The following is a 17921-nucleotide window of genomic DNA, read 5'->3' on the forward strand; positions in this document are numbered from 1 at the left end:
CTTGAATACATCTTATGACTTGGCCTCCACTGCCTTCTGTGGTACAGAATTCCACAGGTTCACCACCCTGAGTGAAGAAATTTCTCCTCATCTCTGTTCTAAATGGGAAACCCCTATCCTGAGACTTTGACCCCTGGTTATGGACTCCCCAGCCATCAGGAACATCCTCCCTGCATCTAGTCTGTCTAGTTTTATAAGAATTTTATATGTTTCGATGAGATCACCTCTCAGTCTTCCAAACTCTAGTGAATATAGGCCTAGTCGACCCAATCTCTCCTCATACCTCAGTCCTGCCTTCTCAGGAATCAGTCTGGTAAACCTTTGTTGCACTCCCTCCATGGCAAGGACATCCTTCCTCAGATAAGGAGACCAAAACTGCACACAATACTCCAGAAGTGCTCTCACCAAGGCCCTGTATAACTGCAGTAAGACATCCCTGCTCCTGTACTCAAATCCTCTTGCAATGAAGGCCAACATACCATTCGCCTTCCTAACTGCTTGCTGCACCTGAATGCTCGCTTTCAGCAACTGCTGTACAAGGTCACCCAGGTCTTGTTGCACCTTACCTTTTCCCAATCTATCACCCTTCACATAATAATCTGCCTTTCTGTTTTTACAACCAAAGTGGATAACCTCACATTTATCAACATTATACTGCATCTGCCATGTTCTTGCCCACTCACCCAAATTGTCTAAATCACATTGCAGCCTCTTTGCATCCTCCTCACAGCTCACATTCCACCCCAGCTTTGTGTCATCTGTAAACTTGAAAATGTTACATTTAGTTCCCACATCCAAATCATTGAGATATATTGTGAAAAGCTGGAGCCCAAGCACTGATCCCTGCGGTATCCCACTAGTCATTGCCTGCCACCCGGAAAAAGACCCGTTTATTCCTGCTCTCTGTTTCCTGTCAACCAATTCTCAATTCGTGCCAGTACATTCCCCCCAATCCCATGTGCTTTAATTTTGCACACTAACCTCTTGTGTGGGGCCTTCCTGAAAATCCAAATACACCACATCCACTGGTTCTCCCCCATCTTTTCGACTAGTTACATCCTCAAAAAACTCCAGTAGATTTGTTAAGCATGATTTCCCTTTCATAAACCCATGCTGACTTTGTCCAATCCTGTTAATGCCCTCCAAGTGTTCTGTTATCACATCCTTTATAATAGACTCTAGCATTTTCCCCACTACTGATGTTAGGCTAACTGGTCTGTAATTCCCTGTTTTTTCTCTCCCTCCTTTTTTAAATAGTAGGGTTACATTTGCCACCCTTCAATCTGTTGGAACTGTTCCAGAGTCTATAGAATTTTGGAAGATGATCACCAATGCATCCACTATTTCCAGGGCCACTTCCTTTAATACTCTGGGATGTAGATTATCAGGCCCTGGGGATTTGTCAGCCTTTAGCCCCATTAATTTCCCGAGCACTATTCTTTTACTAATACTGGTTTCCTTCAGTTCCTCCCTCTCACTAGACCCTTGATTCCCTAACATTTCTGGCAGGTTATTTGTGTCCTCCTTTGTGAAGACAGAACCAAAGTATGTGTTTAATTGTTCCGCCATTTCTTTGCTCCCCATTATAATTTCCCCCATTTATGACTGTAAGGGACCTACATTTGTCTTCACTAATCTTTTTCTCTTGACATATTCATAGAAGCTTTTACAGTCAGTTTTTATGTTCCCTGCTAGTTTACTCTCATACTCTATTTTTCCCCTCTTAATCAATCTCTTTGTCCTCCTTTGCTGAATTCTGAACTGCTCCCAATCCTCAGGCTTGCCGCTTTTTCTGGCAATTTTATATGTCTCCTCTTTGGATCAAATACTATCCCTTTTGTCAGCCACGATTGAGCCACCTTTCCTGTTTTACTTTTGAGCCAGGCAGGAATGAATAATTGTTGTAATTCCTGCACACGTTCTTTAAATAGTAGCCATTGCCTATCCACCGTCATCCCTTTTAGTAAAGTTCCCCAATCTATCATACTTTCGTAATTTCCTTTATTTCGATTCAGGAACCTAGTTTCGGATTCAACTACTTCACTCTCCATCTTAATGAGGAATTCAATCATGTTATGGTCACTCTTCCCTAAGGGACCCCACACAAGATTGTTAATTAATCCTTTCTCATTGCACAATACCCAGTCTAGGATCGCCTGTTCTCCAGTTGGTTACACAACGTATTGGTCCAGAAAATCATCATGTACACACTCCACGAATTCCTCCCCCACAGTATTATTGCTAATTTGGTTTGACCAATCTATATGTCGATTAAAGTCACCCATGATTATAGTTGTACCCTTCCGGCATGCATCTCCAATTTCCTGTTTTAACGCCCTCCCCTACATCCCCAACAACGTTTTCTGCCCCTTGGTGTTTCTTGGCTCCACCCATACAGATTCCACATCGTGATTTTGCGAGCCAATATCCTTCCTCACTATTGCATTGATTTCCTCCTTTACTAACAACGCTACCCCACCTCCTTTCCCTTTTGCCTGTCCTTCCTAAATATTGAATACCCCTGGATGTTCAGTTCCCATCCTTAGTCGCCCTGCAGCCATGTCTCTGTAATCACAACTGTATCATAACTGTTAATATCTATCTGCGCTGTTAATTCGTCTACCTTATTGCGAATGCTCCGCGCATTAAGACACAATGCCTTTAGACTTGTCTTTTTAAGATTGCTAGTCATCTTAGTTTTATTTTGCACTATGGCCCTATTTGTTTTTCGCCCTTGTTTTCTCTCCCTTCCACTATTGCTTCTTCCCTGTCTTTTGTTTCTATCCTTGTTTCCCCCTCCTCTGTCTCCCTGCTCAGGTTCACATCCCCCTGCCATTCTAGTTTAAACCTTCCCCAACAGCACTAGCAAACACCCCCGTGAGGACATCGGTCCCGGATCTGCTCAGGTGTAACCCGTCCCGCTTGTACAGGTTCCACCTTCCCCAGAATCTAAATCCCTCCCTCCTACACCATCCCTACAGCCACGCATTCATCTGGTCTATTCTCCTGTTCCTATACTCACTAGCACGTGACACTGGTAGTAATCCTGAGATCACTACCTTTGAGGTTCTGCTTTTTAATTTATCTCCTAACTCCTTGAATTCACCTTGCAGGGCCTCATCCCTTTTTTTTAAACCTATGTCGTTGGTACCAATATGGACCACGACTACTGGCTGTTCACCCTCCCCCTCCAGAATGCCCTGCAGCCACTCCATGATATCCTTGACCTTGGAGTAAGAGCATGAGTAGGCCATTCGGCCGCTGGAGCCTGCTCTGCCATTTGATAAGATCACGGCTGATCTGATTGTGACCTCAACCCTTCTTTCCCGTCTACCTACTATAACCTATAACCTTTGACACCCTTGTTAATCAGCAATCGATCTAACTCAGCCTTAAAAATATTCAATGACCCTGCCTCCAGCGCTCTCTGGGGAAGGGAGTTCCAAAGACTGACGACCCTTTGAGAAAAATTTTCTCCTCATCTCTGCCTTAAATGGGAGGCCCCTTATTTTTAAACTGTGGCCCCTAGTTCTAGTCTCTCCCACAAGGGGAAACATCCTCTCAGCATCTGCCCCTTCTCGTCCCCTCAGGATATGTTTCAATAAGATCACCTCTCATTCTTCTAAACTCCGGTGTTTACAGGCCCAACTTGTCCAACCTTTCCTCATAAGATAACCCCCTCATCCCAGGAATCAGTCGAGTGGACGTTCTCTGAACTGCCTCCAAAGCAATTATGTCCTTTCTTAAATAAGGAGACCAAAACTGCACACAGTATTCTAGATGTGGTCTCACCAATGCCCTGTACAACTGTAGCAAAACATCTCTACTTTTATATTCCATTCGCCTTGCAATAAATGACAACATTCCATTTGCCTTCCTAATCACTTGCTGTACCTGCATACTAACTTTTTGTGATTCATGTACTTGGACACCCAGATCCCTCTGTACCGCAGAGTTCTGCAATCTCTCTTCATTTAAATAATATACAGCTTTTCTATTCCTCCTGCCAAAGTGGACATATTCATTTTCCCACATTATAAGCTACCTGCCAAATTTTTGACCACTCACTTAACCTATCTATATCCCTTTGCAGGCTCCTTATGTCCTGTTCACAACTTACTTTCCTACCTACCTTTGTGTCATCAGCAAATTTAACAACCATACATTCGGTCCCTTCATCCAAGTCATTGATATAGATTGTAAATAGGTGAGGCCCCAGCACTGATCCCTGTGGCACTCCACTCGTTACATCTTGCCAACCTGAAAATAACCCATTTATGCGTACTCTCTGTTTCCTGTCAGCTAACCAATCCTTTATCCATGCTAATATGTTACCCCCTACACCATGAGCTCTTATTTTGTGCAGTAGCCTTTGATGTGGCACCTTGTCAAAAGCCTTCTGGAAATCCAAGTACACCACATCCACAGGATCCCCTTTATCCACATTGTTTGTTACTTCCTCAAAGCACTCTAATAAATTAAGGAAACACGATTTCCCTTTCACAAAGCCGTGTTGACTCTGCCTGATTGCATTGAGATTTTCTAAGTGCCCTGCTGTAACCTCCTTAATAATAGATTCTAGCATTTTCCCTATGACAGATGTTAAGCTAACTGGCCTGTAGTTTCCTGCTTCCTGTCCCTCTCCTTTCATGAATAGAGGAGTTACATTCGCTATTTTCCAATCTGACGGAACCCTTCCAGAATCTAGGGAATTTTGGAAAATTAATACCAATGCAACTACTATCTCTGCAGCCACTTCTTTTAAGACCCTAGGATGAAGTCCATTAGGATCTGGGGACTTGTCAGCTTTTAGTTCTAATATCTTTTTTCAAAACCCTTTCCCTGGTGATTGTAAATGTTTTAAGTTCCTCCCTCTCTTTCACCTCTTGATTCACAATTATTTCTGGCATGTTAAGTGAAGACAGATGCAAAATATCTGTTCAATTCATCCGCCATTTCCTTATTCTCCATTATTAATTCCCCAGACACTCTCTCTAGAGTACCAACGCTCACTTTACTTACTCTTTTCCTTTTTAAATACCTGTAGAAACTCTTACTATCTGTTTTTATATTTCTAGCTAGTTTTCTCTCATACACTAATTTCTCCCTCCTCATTATTCTTTTAGTCATTCTTTGATGTTTTTTATATTCTGTCCAATCTTCTGACCTGCCACTAATCTTTGCGGAATTGTATGCGTTTTCTTTCAATTTGATACCAACTTTAACTTCCTTAGTTAGCCATGGATGGTTCGTCCTTCCCCTGGAGTCTTTCTTTCTCACTGGAATGTATCTTTGCTGAGTGTTATGAAATATCTCATTAAATGTCTGCCATTGCATCTCTATTGACCTATCCCTTAACCTAGTTTCCCAGTTCACTTTAGCCAGCTCTGTCTTCATGCCCTCATTTAAGTTTAAAATACTGGTCTTAGATTTTTCTCTCCCTCAAACTGAATGTGAAATTCGATCATATTGTGATTACTGCTATGTAGAGGTTCCTTTACAATGAGGTCATTAATTAATCCTGACTCATTACACATTACCAGATCTAGAATAGCCTGCTCTCTGGTTGGCTCTAGAATGTGCTGCTCTAAGAAACTGTCCCGAAAGCACTCTATGAACTCATCTTCCAGGCTACGTTTGCCAATCAGGTTCTTCCAATCTATATGTAGATTAAAATCACCCATGATTATCACTCTGCCTGATCACTATCCAGCGATCTTCATTAGAAGTGCGCATATGTCGACACCTGGTGAAAGTAGGATCAGGCTTGGCTGTGATATCGCCATGGTAAAATAGTCATTTTGCACTCACCGTCATAGCTCATGCAAGAATAAATAACACACACTCCATGAATTATATTGAAATAGTTAAGGATGAAGTTGAAAGGAGTCTTTGTAGCCTTAACACACAATGCAGAGCAGCAGTCAACAAAGCCAATAGGATGCTGAATTACATTGCCAAAACAGAAGACTGTAAGTTAGAGGAAGACGTGATGAAACTGTACAGTGCTCTGGTTGGACCACACCTTGAGTAATGTGTCTATCTTGGTTGCCAAGATACAGAGAGACATTCAAGTATTGGAGGCAATACAGCCACTAGCCCAATTCCTGGTGTCAGAGGTCTGAGTTATGAGGACAGATTGGAGAAATGTGGGCCTTTCAACCTTGAAGGGAAGCTGGAAGTATATAATAGTTTACAGAATGAAAAAAGTTATTTCCAGAAAACTACTTTGAAGCAAATTGCGTGAGTAGGACAAGTGGACACTGGTTCAAACTAGCAAAAGTAAAGTTAGGACTGATAATAGGATGTTCTTCTTCAATTCAGAGTGATCAATACATAGAACGATCTTTCAAATAGAGTATTGGGGATGGAAACCCTGGAATCATTTAAGAACCAATCGGATGCTGTAATGGAGGTGGGGGGGGGGGGCGCTTTCGGGTACTTCTGGATGGATGAACTGAGATGGACCAAATGGTCCCCTACATCCGTAATTATCTTGCGAATGACCACTTGGGCTAGATACCGGAAGACAACTGGCACCTTTGGAGTCGTACCTCAGTGAGAAATAATGTCTTCAGGAGAGAAGAGAAAAATTGGCAACAAAAAAAATTACATTTACAAAATGTATTGAATCCACCTTTTGCCACCACTGCTGAAAAGGCTAAGTATTTGAAAAAGAAAAACTTAGAGAGTATAGGGAAACAGCATGGGGATGGTACTAAGTGGATAGCTCTTTCAGAGATCCAGCACAAGTGCAATAGACAGAATGGCCTCCTTCTGTGCTGTAAAATGTTATAATTTTATGTACAGGTCATTACCTTCACAACATAAGAGATAGTCTCAAAACACCTTCAAGATTTTTTCTTTTTTTCCAAATTTAGATCTCGTTGCCCATTCCCAGTTACACACTGACTCACCAATGTCGTCATCTGTTCTATCTATAGGATCTTTCTCCAGGCAGTCTCTAACAATGTCTCTGCTCATCAGTGGATCTGATGCTCTCTCAATGTCCTCCTCATCATCATCATCCTCAGAGTCGACTGCAGTCTCTGGCAGGCCACTCAGGTCCATGTCACCAGCTTCACACTCTGTGGCCTACGAAATAAAAAAAGACGACCATGATTAGCAATGATAGAAACACAGGAACAGAAGTAGGCTATTCACCCATTAAGACTGCTTCATTGTTTTGATAGGTAAGGCAGCCTATTGTTTTAAATCCAATTCCTTGCCTTTTCTTCATATCCCTTAACGCCTATTCTCCTTTTAAACATCTCAATTGATTATGCATATATGGTCTTCTGTGGCAGTGTTTTCCACATTCTCACAAGCCGTTGTGTGACTTTTGCCTCAGTTTACTTAATCACTTTTGCTCAAATTTATGATTCTTTTCTTTTATTCTGTATTCTCCGACTAAAGGACAGTCATTTCCTATCTACCCTATTGATTCTCTTCATTATTTTAAACACTGAGATCAAATCATCTTTAGTTGTACTCATCTTCAGGGAATATAACACAAATTTACCTAGTCTCTCATTATAACTCAGTCCCTTCGTACAGGTATAGTCATACACTTTACAAAATTCCTAATTCATAAAAACTCAGAACATTTTAAAAGGTTCTGATTAGAAATAAATTAAAAGACCCAATATCCACAATCCCGCCAATTCATCTCTTGTATGAGGTGGCTATGACTAAGCTCCCTGAAGTATGTCAGGTGAGATTTTACTGGAGCTCTTTATTTAGGTTAAAGGGGTAAACCTACTGGCCTCCTCAGTAAAACCCGGGTTCAGGCATACATACTGTTCTTCAGGTAATTTTACTGTTTAACCTTAGGACAAGTGAGAACAAGGCTCATGCATTAGGAGTGAAGTATGCAAGTTAAGCACGCTACCAGATGGTGCCTAAATGCTGAAGTTAAGATAGGGTGCAGTCAATGAGGGTTCAGACAAAGGTCAGAAAAGGTGAGGCAGCTAACATTCCGCTCTGGTAATTTTACTAACAGGCAACAACCCATTGTGCTTCGAGCCGCTCCACTGAAAACAACGGATGCCTTAAATTCAGACTGGTCTGCACATCCAGCTGATACTATGCACTTCCCGGATGTAATGGCTCGGGCTCAGCTCCTAGGCTGGGCCAAAAATGTGGACCTCATTACAATCAGCAGAGTCATTCTGGGACAGCTCTGAATCAGTGATGCTATGAACCGGGTGAACAGCAAGGCAGATCTCCCATTAAGTAAAGTATTTGCTGGTTTTTGAAAAGGGTAAAAGATTTTTTTTCTAAAGTACTAGGCTTTGCTAATGAAGAAAAGTAAAGAAATTGGTATGGATCTTTTACTGTGAAATTACATAAAATTAAATACATCTACCCTGAATTCATAGTCACTTCATTCAAATTATCTGTTAATTTTTTCAAGCACAAAATGTCACGTACAGTTTCAGTTACATTGCTTAATTCAAATTACTGGACAATGTTTTTCAAACAAAATACAACTTTGAATTGATTAACTGGTGTAGAAAACGTAAGTATGATAAAATGTAAACATAGCAGGTCAGAATTTGCTGTAGTAGGACACCTAACAGCATCTGCTGTTAGTTAGACTAGCCCCTGCACCCTTCAGCTCAAAAAAGTCTCGGCCACAAAGCTGCTGGAAATGTGAGCTGATAACGGAGCAGCGAGGGAAACAGGGCATCTGGGACCTGAGTGAACAGGGCAACCAACAGGGTATCTTCTTAACCAATGAGATTTAAGGATTGGGAAATAAACACAGGAAGGACTGAGAAGAAGGGTGAATTAAAGGGGGTGAATTCAATGTCAAATTAAGAGAAATAAAGAGAGGGAAAGAAAGATTGGATTAAGAGAGAGAAAAAAAAGAGATAGAAAGGAAAAGTGAGAAAAAAAAAGTCAAAATTTAAAATTTGACATTTTTAACATCTCCTAACACCATTCAAAACCTGAAGGAATGAGACTCCACACTTAATTTTCAGTGCCAGAGAGGTTGATTGGCAGTCATTCATTAAAAGGGTACCAACGCTTACAAGACTTAACTTAAAACTTTCAGTGGCAAGTTTAATGGGCAATTAATGAGCAAAGACAGCAAGTTCCTAAAAAAAGGGAGGCTAAGGGTGAGATGCCGTCTTCGCGAAGCTAACGGCAGAATCACAGCAACTTTTGAATATTCACATTTAACCACGCATCTGTTCCTCGCCTGAATTTGTTGTACTATTTACCCATAAATAACGGCGAGCATTATTAGCCTTGCCATTATTTTGCCAGCAAATTCTGGCCCATTGTTTTTCTTTACATTTTGTGGATCTGTCAATGCATTGCTCATGGGAAGTTAGAGGATAGGTTTGATAGGAGGAGGAGGATTATATGGTGTAATGCAGGATGTATTATTGTGATGGTACAGTTTAAGTGTTGAAAATAAAGGAAATGTTTAAAAATAAAGAAATAATTTAAGAATCACAAATACCTGGATTTTTTAAAAAACAAGCATTTCCAGTGAAAGCAAGAAAAAAATGGTAAAAAATTATTCCCCACCAAGAGACTTGTGGATGAGTTTGGCTGACGACCAAATAAAATGCTTAAAACTCTGTATCCGGCTTACTGCTATCCACGCTATCTGGCCCGCTTGGCTTCAGGGACAAATCCCCCTTGATACACAGGGATTACTCACTTTTTTCAGACACTGCTTGAGAGGGGCACTGAGATTCTGCTGGACTGGGCTTGGGCACTCAAGTAGCATTCATACTCTGTGGATGTTGTTTATAGCCGTAATTTGGACTGGGCTTGTTTGCTGAGTACTTTCTTCCCAGTAAATAGCAACTCTTAATAGCACTGTATATAATTCAAGTGAGAACCTGAAATATTCAACCCCATGTGCTTACTCAGGACATCCCCATGAGCTGCTGTTCTACCTTCAGGCACTTGTCTGGAACATGCAACTACTGCATAATTTTGTTACCTGCTTAATCAATTTGGTCACAAGTGACTGGAGAAGCTTGAACTCTAGCCACACTCATTTAGGCAGTATATTTATGTATCATTTCTACCAGATGTCCTTGAATGAAGAGTATGCACCTCTGAATATATCTATCACATGAATCCAAAACATTTCAACACTGTCTCTGAAGGTAAAGCCATATTCATTTTGCATGGCAGATTTCATATACCTTATAAAAGCCTGGAAGACCACTGGATATTCAGCAATAGGTTGTATAAATGCCATCTCATTCTGATACCATAGCATTCCTATACAAACGGTCAGCAGTTGCTGATGCTGAAGCAGCCTAAGCAGAAATAATAATTGTAACAGCCCACGTCGGAAGAGGGAGTTGAATGCCTGGAAAGACTTGACACAGCAGAATCTCTAGTAGTCACAGGTCAGCTTAGTTCCTCCTCTAGCTCAGTTGGTAAAAATGCTGAGTAGCTAAGTCAGACCAATAGGAAGGTCCAGATTCCATTCTTGATTTGTGATGAGTTAGGTGATCTCAGCCAGAGCAGCATTAGAGGCAATGCAATTGGTATCAGTGCCTTTAGGCTAGTGAAGTGGAGAACATTAGCCTGGATCCCCAATCCGGATCATTACTTACAGACTTCTGTTAAAAAGTGCATTTGTGTGGATGTTGAGTGAAAACAGGATAAAGCTGCATTACGGATGCACCCATAGTTGAACAGTCTGTTGACATTTACTGTCTAGGCTCACATCAAGAATGGCCACTTGGACAAGACGCTAGAGCACAGTTGGTGTCCGTCGAACTATACTCCAGCATGAGTTAGTGCCTTCAGAGAGAACAGAAGGAAAAAAAAGGAAACTATTTCGTAAAGGAGAGATCTCCCTGTCTGGATCCCCAACCAGGGAGAGATTTGAGCTTAATTTTCCTCAAACGAAATGTCACTAGAGTCAAGAATATAAATGCACTGCAAAATAGCTCCACACGTCTAACTGGACTACTCAGAGGGTACACTCCCCTTCTCACTCACCCACCCACTTCTTCATCTTTCAAGGTACAATAAGCATCTGGTAGCTCAGGATAATAAATAATGACCCAGGCGAATTGACTTGGTTCTTCAGCATCAGACATCAGTGACCATTTAGTGACTTTAAACATTGATGTCAGTGCTAGTCTGCATAATGCATGGTGCAGGGGTTGACACAATGGCTACCAAAGTCAGCCATTTATTACAGATGGTGGTAATAACTGATACCATTGGCTCCAGAGATTCCTTCTCAAGTTTCCAAATAGAGGGGTCTTAAGAGTATTGAAACTTGCAAACCAAAAGCAGAATTAAGAACAAGCCTGAAAAAACTGACCAGTACATGATAGAACTCAAACTTTCCATTGATATGATAGATAGATAGATAGATAGATAGATAGATAGATAGATAAATAATCAAGCAATATAGCTAGATAGGTGAGGGAGAAAGGGCTAGCAGGATATGCTGATAGGGTTAGATGAAGTAGGGTTTGGAAGAGGCCCATGGAGCACACTCACCAGCACAGACCAGTTGGACCAAGTGGCCTGTTTCTGTGCTGTAAATTCTATGTATCACTATGATTGCAGTGAAGCATAAGAGTGGGTACATGAAACATTCATGTACCTGTACTCTGGCCTCTTACTGCCAATAGTATAATTAAGATTTTGCCCTTCCAAATGTAGGTTGCATCTGGAGAAAATATTTTCAGCTACACAACACTAAGATGAAGTACTGGTGGTTCTAGGTCTGTCACTAGTGGTAGTAGTGGATAGGAGCAATGTTAGGTGAATTAAGTGAATTGTACAATGACCATGACCCAGATTTTGCTGTAGCAGGGCATCTAATGCCATCTGCCATTAATTAGACTTGCCCTTGCAAGTTTAGGTTTTTAAATTTTTTGCGTGGCAAGTTGCTGAAAGTGCGTGCTGATAGCGGTGTGTCAAGGGAAACAGGGGATCTGGGACCTGAGTGAACAGGGCCAGCGACTGTTTGTCTCCTTAACCAATCAGACTGAAGAAATAAAGAGAGGGAAAGAAAGATTGGATTGATTGAAAAAAAGAGGCAGAAAGGAAAAGTAAAAAAAAAATTAAAATTTTAACTTCGACATTTTTAAAATCTCCAACAACAATTAATGCCTGAAGGAATGAGACGCCACACTTTTAATAATTAATTTTCAGTACCAGAGAGGTTGTTTGGCTGTAATTAACAGTTATCACGTCATTAAACAATAACTACTTGCATTTATATAGCGTCTTTAATGTAGTAAAACGTCCCAAGGCGCTCCACAGGAGCGATTTTCAAACAAAATTTGACACCGAGCCACATAAGGAGATATTAGGGCAGGTGACCAAAAGCTTGGTCTAAGAGGTAGGTTTTAAAGACCGTCTTAAAGGAGGGGAGAGAGGTAGAGAGGCGGAAAGGTTTAGGGAGGGAATTCCAGAACTTAGGGCCTAGGCAGCTGAAAGCACGGCTGCCATTGGTGGAGCTATTAAAATCGAAATCGGGGATGCATAAAAGGCAAGAATTGGAGGAGCGCAGAGATCTCGGAGGGTTGTAGGGCTGGAGGGGGTTACAGAGATAGGGAGGGGCGAGGCCATGGAGGGATTTGAAAACAAGGATGAGAATTTTAAAATCAAGACGTTCCCAGAACATGAGCTGACGAAGGTCAGCGATCACAGGAGTGATGGGTGAACGGGGCTTGGTGCAAGTTAGGATATGGGCAGTACAGTTTTGGATGAGTTGAAGTTTATGGAGGGTGGAAGATGGGGGGCCAGCCAGGAGAGCATTGGAATAGTCAAGTCTAGAGGTAACAATGGCACGGGTTTCAGCAGCAGATGAGCTGAGGCGGGGCGGAGACAGGCAAAGTTACGAAGGTGGAAGTAGGCGGTCTCGGTGATGGAGCGGATACGTAGTCGGAAGCTTATCTCAGGGTCAAGTAGGACGCCAAGGTTGCAAATGGTCTGCTAGGACAATGGCCAGGGAGAGAGATGGAGTCGGTGGCTAGGGAACGAAGATTGCGGCGGGAACCAAAGACAATGGCTTCGGACTTCCCAATATGAAGTTGGAGGAAATATTTGCTCATCCAGTACTCGATGTCGGACAAGCAATGTGGCAAATAAGACAGTGGAGGGGTCGAGTGAGGTAGTGTAGAGGTAGAGCTGGGTACTTGCCCTTGTAATGACAAGACTTAAATTTCGTGGCAAGTATAGTTCGTATCTACTGCGTAAATACAGCAACTTTATGCCATTCAATGGTGTGGCAGACAGCAAAATGTCGTTTTCGCGAAGCTAACGACAGAGTGGCACAACTTTGACAGCAATATTTGGGGATTGGCATTTAACCGCGCATCTGCCCCTCGCCTGAAGTTGCTGTACCATTTACACTTAAATAACGGCGAGTGCCATTAGCCTCACCGTTATTTTGACAGCAAAATCTGGGTCCTTATCTCACAATGTTAAACTGTATTCACTTAAGTGCCATTTTCCTTGTAGCATATTGGTAGCCATGTGCTAAATAAGCCTAGTGACAACACTTCTTTCTGATACAACAATTGAGACAGCTGCTGGCAACAAAAGAAAGGATATAGCCAAGTGAAGACCTTTACACAGCCAGGTGAAAAAGGTCATCGGATACACATAGCACATTTGCTTTTAAGGGCAATATCTGGAGATGGCCTTTCGTGTGAAGATAACTATTCTCCTAGTTCTATGTTGTCCAATATGTTATCCATTAGCCAGATGGAGATAATTGCGAATCCAGATGTAGCTCATTGCATTTTGATTAGTAAATAAAAAATGAATAAATGAATAAGACACCGTTGTTGGGCATCTCAATATTCATATTCGCACGGCGTATGCATATGTACTTTAACCTTTCTGTGCATTTTTTGGTAGAAATGGTAAGACGAAAAGCAGAGTGCGAGTGTTTTTTGATTGTTCTGTGTGCTTTACTTCCTTAATTACCGCTTGTTGGTTATCTGCTAAATTGTTGTTTAACACGAGTAACATAGAAACACCAGCAACATTGTATGAAGAGGGGAGCTGTCATCGTGGTCAGTTTGACCAATCAGAATAACTGCTCCACGCCAGCAGAAGAAAACAAGCCCAATCAATAACGAGTAACTCCAACAGGACGCATCATGGTAAAGGACAAGCAGCATCCAACTGCGTTCTGGATGAGTAAGGGTGGGCCTGGCGCATCCTGTTGTGTGAATCGATCACCATCCCTGGATATGTCCTGTCCCACCAACATGACAGACACACCAGAGGTGGCGGTACAGTGGTATACAGTCAGGAGGGAATGACCCCGAGAGTCCTCAACATTGACTCCAGACCCCATGAAATCTCATGGCATCAGGTCAAACATGGGCAAAGAACCTCCTGCTGATTACCACCAACCGCCCTCCCTCAGCTCCCTCAGTACTCCTCCATGTTGAGCACCACTTGGAGGAAGCACTGAGGGTAGCAAGGGCACAGAATGTACTTTGGGTGGGGGACTTCAATGTCCATCACCAAGAGTGGCTCGGTAGCACTACCACTGACCGAGCTGGCCGAGTCCTGACGGACATAGCTGCCAGACTGGGCCTGTGGCAGGTGGTGAGTGAACCAACATGAGGGAAAAACCTACTTGACCTCGTCCTCATCAATCTACCTGTTGCAGATTCTTTCGTCCATGACAGTACTGATAGGAGTGACCACTGCACAATCCTTGGGGAGACAAAATCCCGTCTTCACACTGAGAACACCATCCAACGTGTTGTGTGGTACTACCACCATGCTAAATGGGATAGATTCAGAGCAGATGTAGCAGCTCAAAACTAGGCATCCATGAGGCGCTGTGGGCCATCAGCAGCAGCAGAATTGTATTCCAGCACAATATGTAACCTCATGGCCCGGCATATTCCTCATTCTACCATTAACAACAAGCCAGGGGATCAACCCTGGTTCAATGAGGAGTGTAGAAGAGCATGCCAGGAGCTGCACCAGGCGTACCTAAAAATGAGGTGCCAACCTGATGAAGCTACAACACAGGACTACATGCATGCTAAACAGCAGAAGCAACATGCTATAGACAGAGCTAAGTGATTCCACAACCAATGGATCAGATCAAAGCTCTGCAGTCCTGCCACATCCAATCGTGAATGGTGGTGGACAATTAAACAACTAACGGGAGGAGGAGGCTCCGTGAACATCCCCATCCTCGATGATGCCAGAATTGAGCACGAGTGCAAAAGACAAGGCTGAAACTTTTGCAACCATCTTCAGCCAGAGTGCCAAGTGGATAAACCATCTTGGCCTCCTTCCGATATCCCCACCATCACAGAAGCCAGTCTTCAGCCAATTCGATTCACACCACGCGATATAAAGAAACTGCCGAGTGCACTGGATACAGCAAAGGCCATGGACCCCGACAATATACCAGCTGTAGTGCTGAAGACTTGTGCTCCAGAACTAGCCGCGCCTCTAGCCAAGCTGTTCCAGTACAGCTACAACACTGGCATCTACAAAGTGGAAAATTGCCCAGGTATGTCCTGTCCACAAAAAGCAGGACAAATCCAATCTGGCCAATTACCGCCCCATCAGTCTACTCTCAATCATCAGCAAAGTGATGGAAGGTGTCATCGACAGAGCTATCAGGCAGCACTTACTCACCAATAACCAGCTCACCGATGCTCAGTTTGGGTTCCGCCAGGACCACACGGCTCCAGACCTCATTACAGCTTTGGTCCAAACATGGACAAAAGAGCTGAATTCCAGAGGTGAGGTGAGAGTGACTGCCCTTGACATCAAGGCAGCAATTGACCAAGTGTGCCACCAAGGAGCCCTAGTAAAAGTGAAGTCAATGGGAATCAGGGGGAAACCTCTCCAGTGGCTGGAGTCATACCTAGCACAAAGGAAGATGGTAGTGGTTGTTGGAGGCCAATCATCTCAGCTCCAGGACATTGCTGCAGGTGTTCCTCAGGGCAGTGTCCTAGGCCCAACCATCTTCAGCTGCTTCATCAATGACCTTCCCTTCATCATAAGGTCAGAAATGGGGATGTTCGCTGATGATTGCACAGTGTTCAGTTCCAATCGCAACCCCTCAGATAACGAAGCAGTCCGTACCCGCATACAGCAAGACCTGGACAATATCCAGGCTTGGGCTGATAAGTGGCAAGTAACATTCATACCACAGAAGTGCCAGGCAATGACCATCTCCAACAGACACACGGGAACAACACCACCTGCATGTTCCCCTCCAAGTCATACACCATCCCGATTTGGAAATATATCGCCGTTCCTTGATCGTCGCTGGGTCAAAATCCTGGAACTCCCTATCTAACAGCACTGTGGGTGAAACTTCACCACATGGACTGCAGTGGTTCAAGAAGGCGGCTCACCACCACCTTCTCAAGGGCAATTAGGTTTGGGCAATAAATGTTCGCCTTGCCTGCGACGCCCACATCCCATGAATGAATAAAAAAAAATTCTCAACAATCACTGTGAGAAAGTCAAAATACCACGTGTAAAGACTGGACATAAAGCAAGAAGTTGCACTAAGATGTGCTGTGTCTGATAAATTCATGTCAGAATTCCAAACTTTTGCGAAATATAAGGACTGCAAAGAATGTTTGCATTGAATGGTGGTGGATGTTTGATAAGTAAATAGACGCGTGAAATACGTTTACTTGTACTGGGTGTAATACATTTTCCATTAAAATTAGTGCATGTGACTAAAAGGGTGTCATAGAAGCCACGCCTATGGGTAATCAGCGATTTCTATTGGACAGCCCCGCCCTAGTTGTAGGTAAAAAAAAATCAATGAATGAAGAAGGAAAAAAAAGAATTCCTTAGAATTTTTCTCCACTCTACGGCCTTTATCTGTTTCCATAGAAACAGATTCTGTGTTTGCAATCCTGCTAAAAGTTATTGTAATCCATTTATACTTTCAACACTTCTGATGTCTCAGCAGTGGAATCTTTAACAACAAATTTGTGCACATTTCACCACGCCACCTGCACCCTGCCCTGAATAAATTTATTGATGCAAGGCCCTTGACATAGTGAATAAAGCTGTACTATTAATATTTAAACAAGACTACTCTCAGATATCAGATAATGTTGAAGCCATCTCAGAATTCAGTTTCATGATTTATTCAAGCCTGCAATGGGTTGCAAATCCACCATCCAACAAACAGCAATTCCTTACACTTCCCTATTAAATCTGGTTGAAGCAAACAATTTAACTATCGATTGTCTGGGCAAATATATGACATGAAATTCATAAAAATGTCCCAAAAGGTTACCTGGCTTCAATCTCATTATCTTGTCAACAGCAAAAGCTACCTGTCTTGATTTGCAGTAGCCTTCATATTAAAGGTTCCTTAATATAATTAAAATTTATTACTTCTCTGCAATGTTAAGCAAACATAATCTGTTCAGAATTATACCTTTTCAATATAACAGCACCAAATGTTTCACATATTTCAGCCTTACTGCTGTCGGCAGCTTTTGGTGAATATACAGGAGACTTGATTGCTAAACAATAAGCAAAGATCTCGTTAAGTGGTTGGCGATATAATGTATTTTTATGTCTCTCTTAATAGTAAACTGGATTAAATACATTGTTTAAAACATATTAAATATGGATGGAAAACTTACCATGCCTTTTGGTAATAAAACTGATGGTCGTATAATTACAGAACAGTAAAGAAAGAAATCAAAATTCACGTAGACCTACCAAAATTAACCCAGGTGTCACAAATTGTGAAATCTGTGCTATTGCATTTTTGGTGTATTTAACAAAATATGTGCAACATTCTTCCAAACAAGGATTAAAAGCAATTGACTGTTTTCATTGCTTCATAGACAGTTGCTTGCTTATGAGTATCAGCTTGGCTCAGTTAGTAGTACTCTCCCCTTTGAATCAGAACATGCCGGGTTCAAGCCTATTACATGTTT

At 42.3% G+C, this 17921-nt stretch overlaps 1 protein-coding gene across 5 annotated transcripts in view; it reads right to left on the reverse strand.

Moving 5' to 3' along the window:
- The window catches only part of rapgef2b (Rap guanine nucleotide exchange factor 2b), a 565137-nt gene that overhangs the window by 131283 nt on the left and 415933 nt on the right, over positions 1 to 17921 (reverse strand). For all 5 annotated transcript variants that reach the window (XM_067992588.1, XM_067992581.1, XM_067992606.1 and 2 more), the window contains one exon: positions 6918 to 7095. In XM_067992588.1, coding sequence (XP_067848689.1) covers positions 6918 to 7095 — 178 coding nt within the window. The remainder of the gene's footprint in view (positions 1 to 6917; positions 7096 to 17921) is intronic.

This window comes from Heptranchias perlo, chromosome 1 (assembly GCF_035084215.1).
Source record: "Heptranchias perlo isolate sHepPer1 chromosome 1, sHepPer1.hap1, whole genome shotgun sequence".
Classification (NCBI taxonomy): Eukaryota; Metazoa; Chordata; class Chondrichthyes; order Hexanchiformes; family Hexanchidae; genus Heptranchias; species Heptranchias perlo.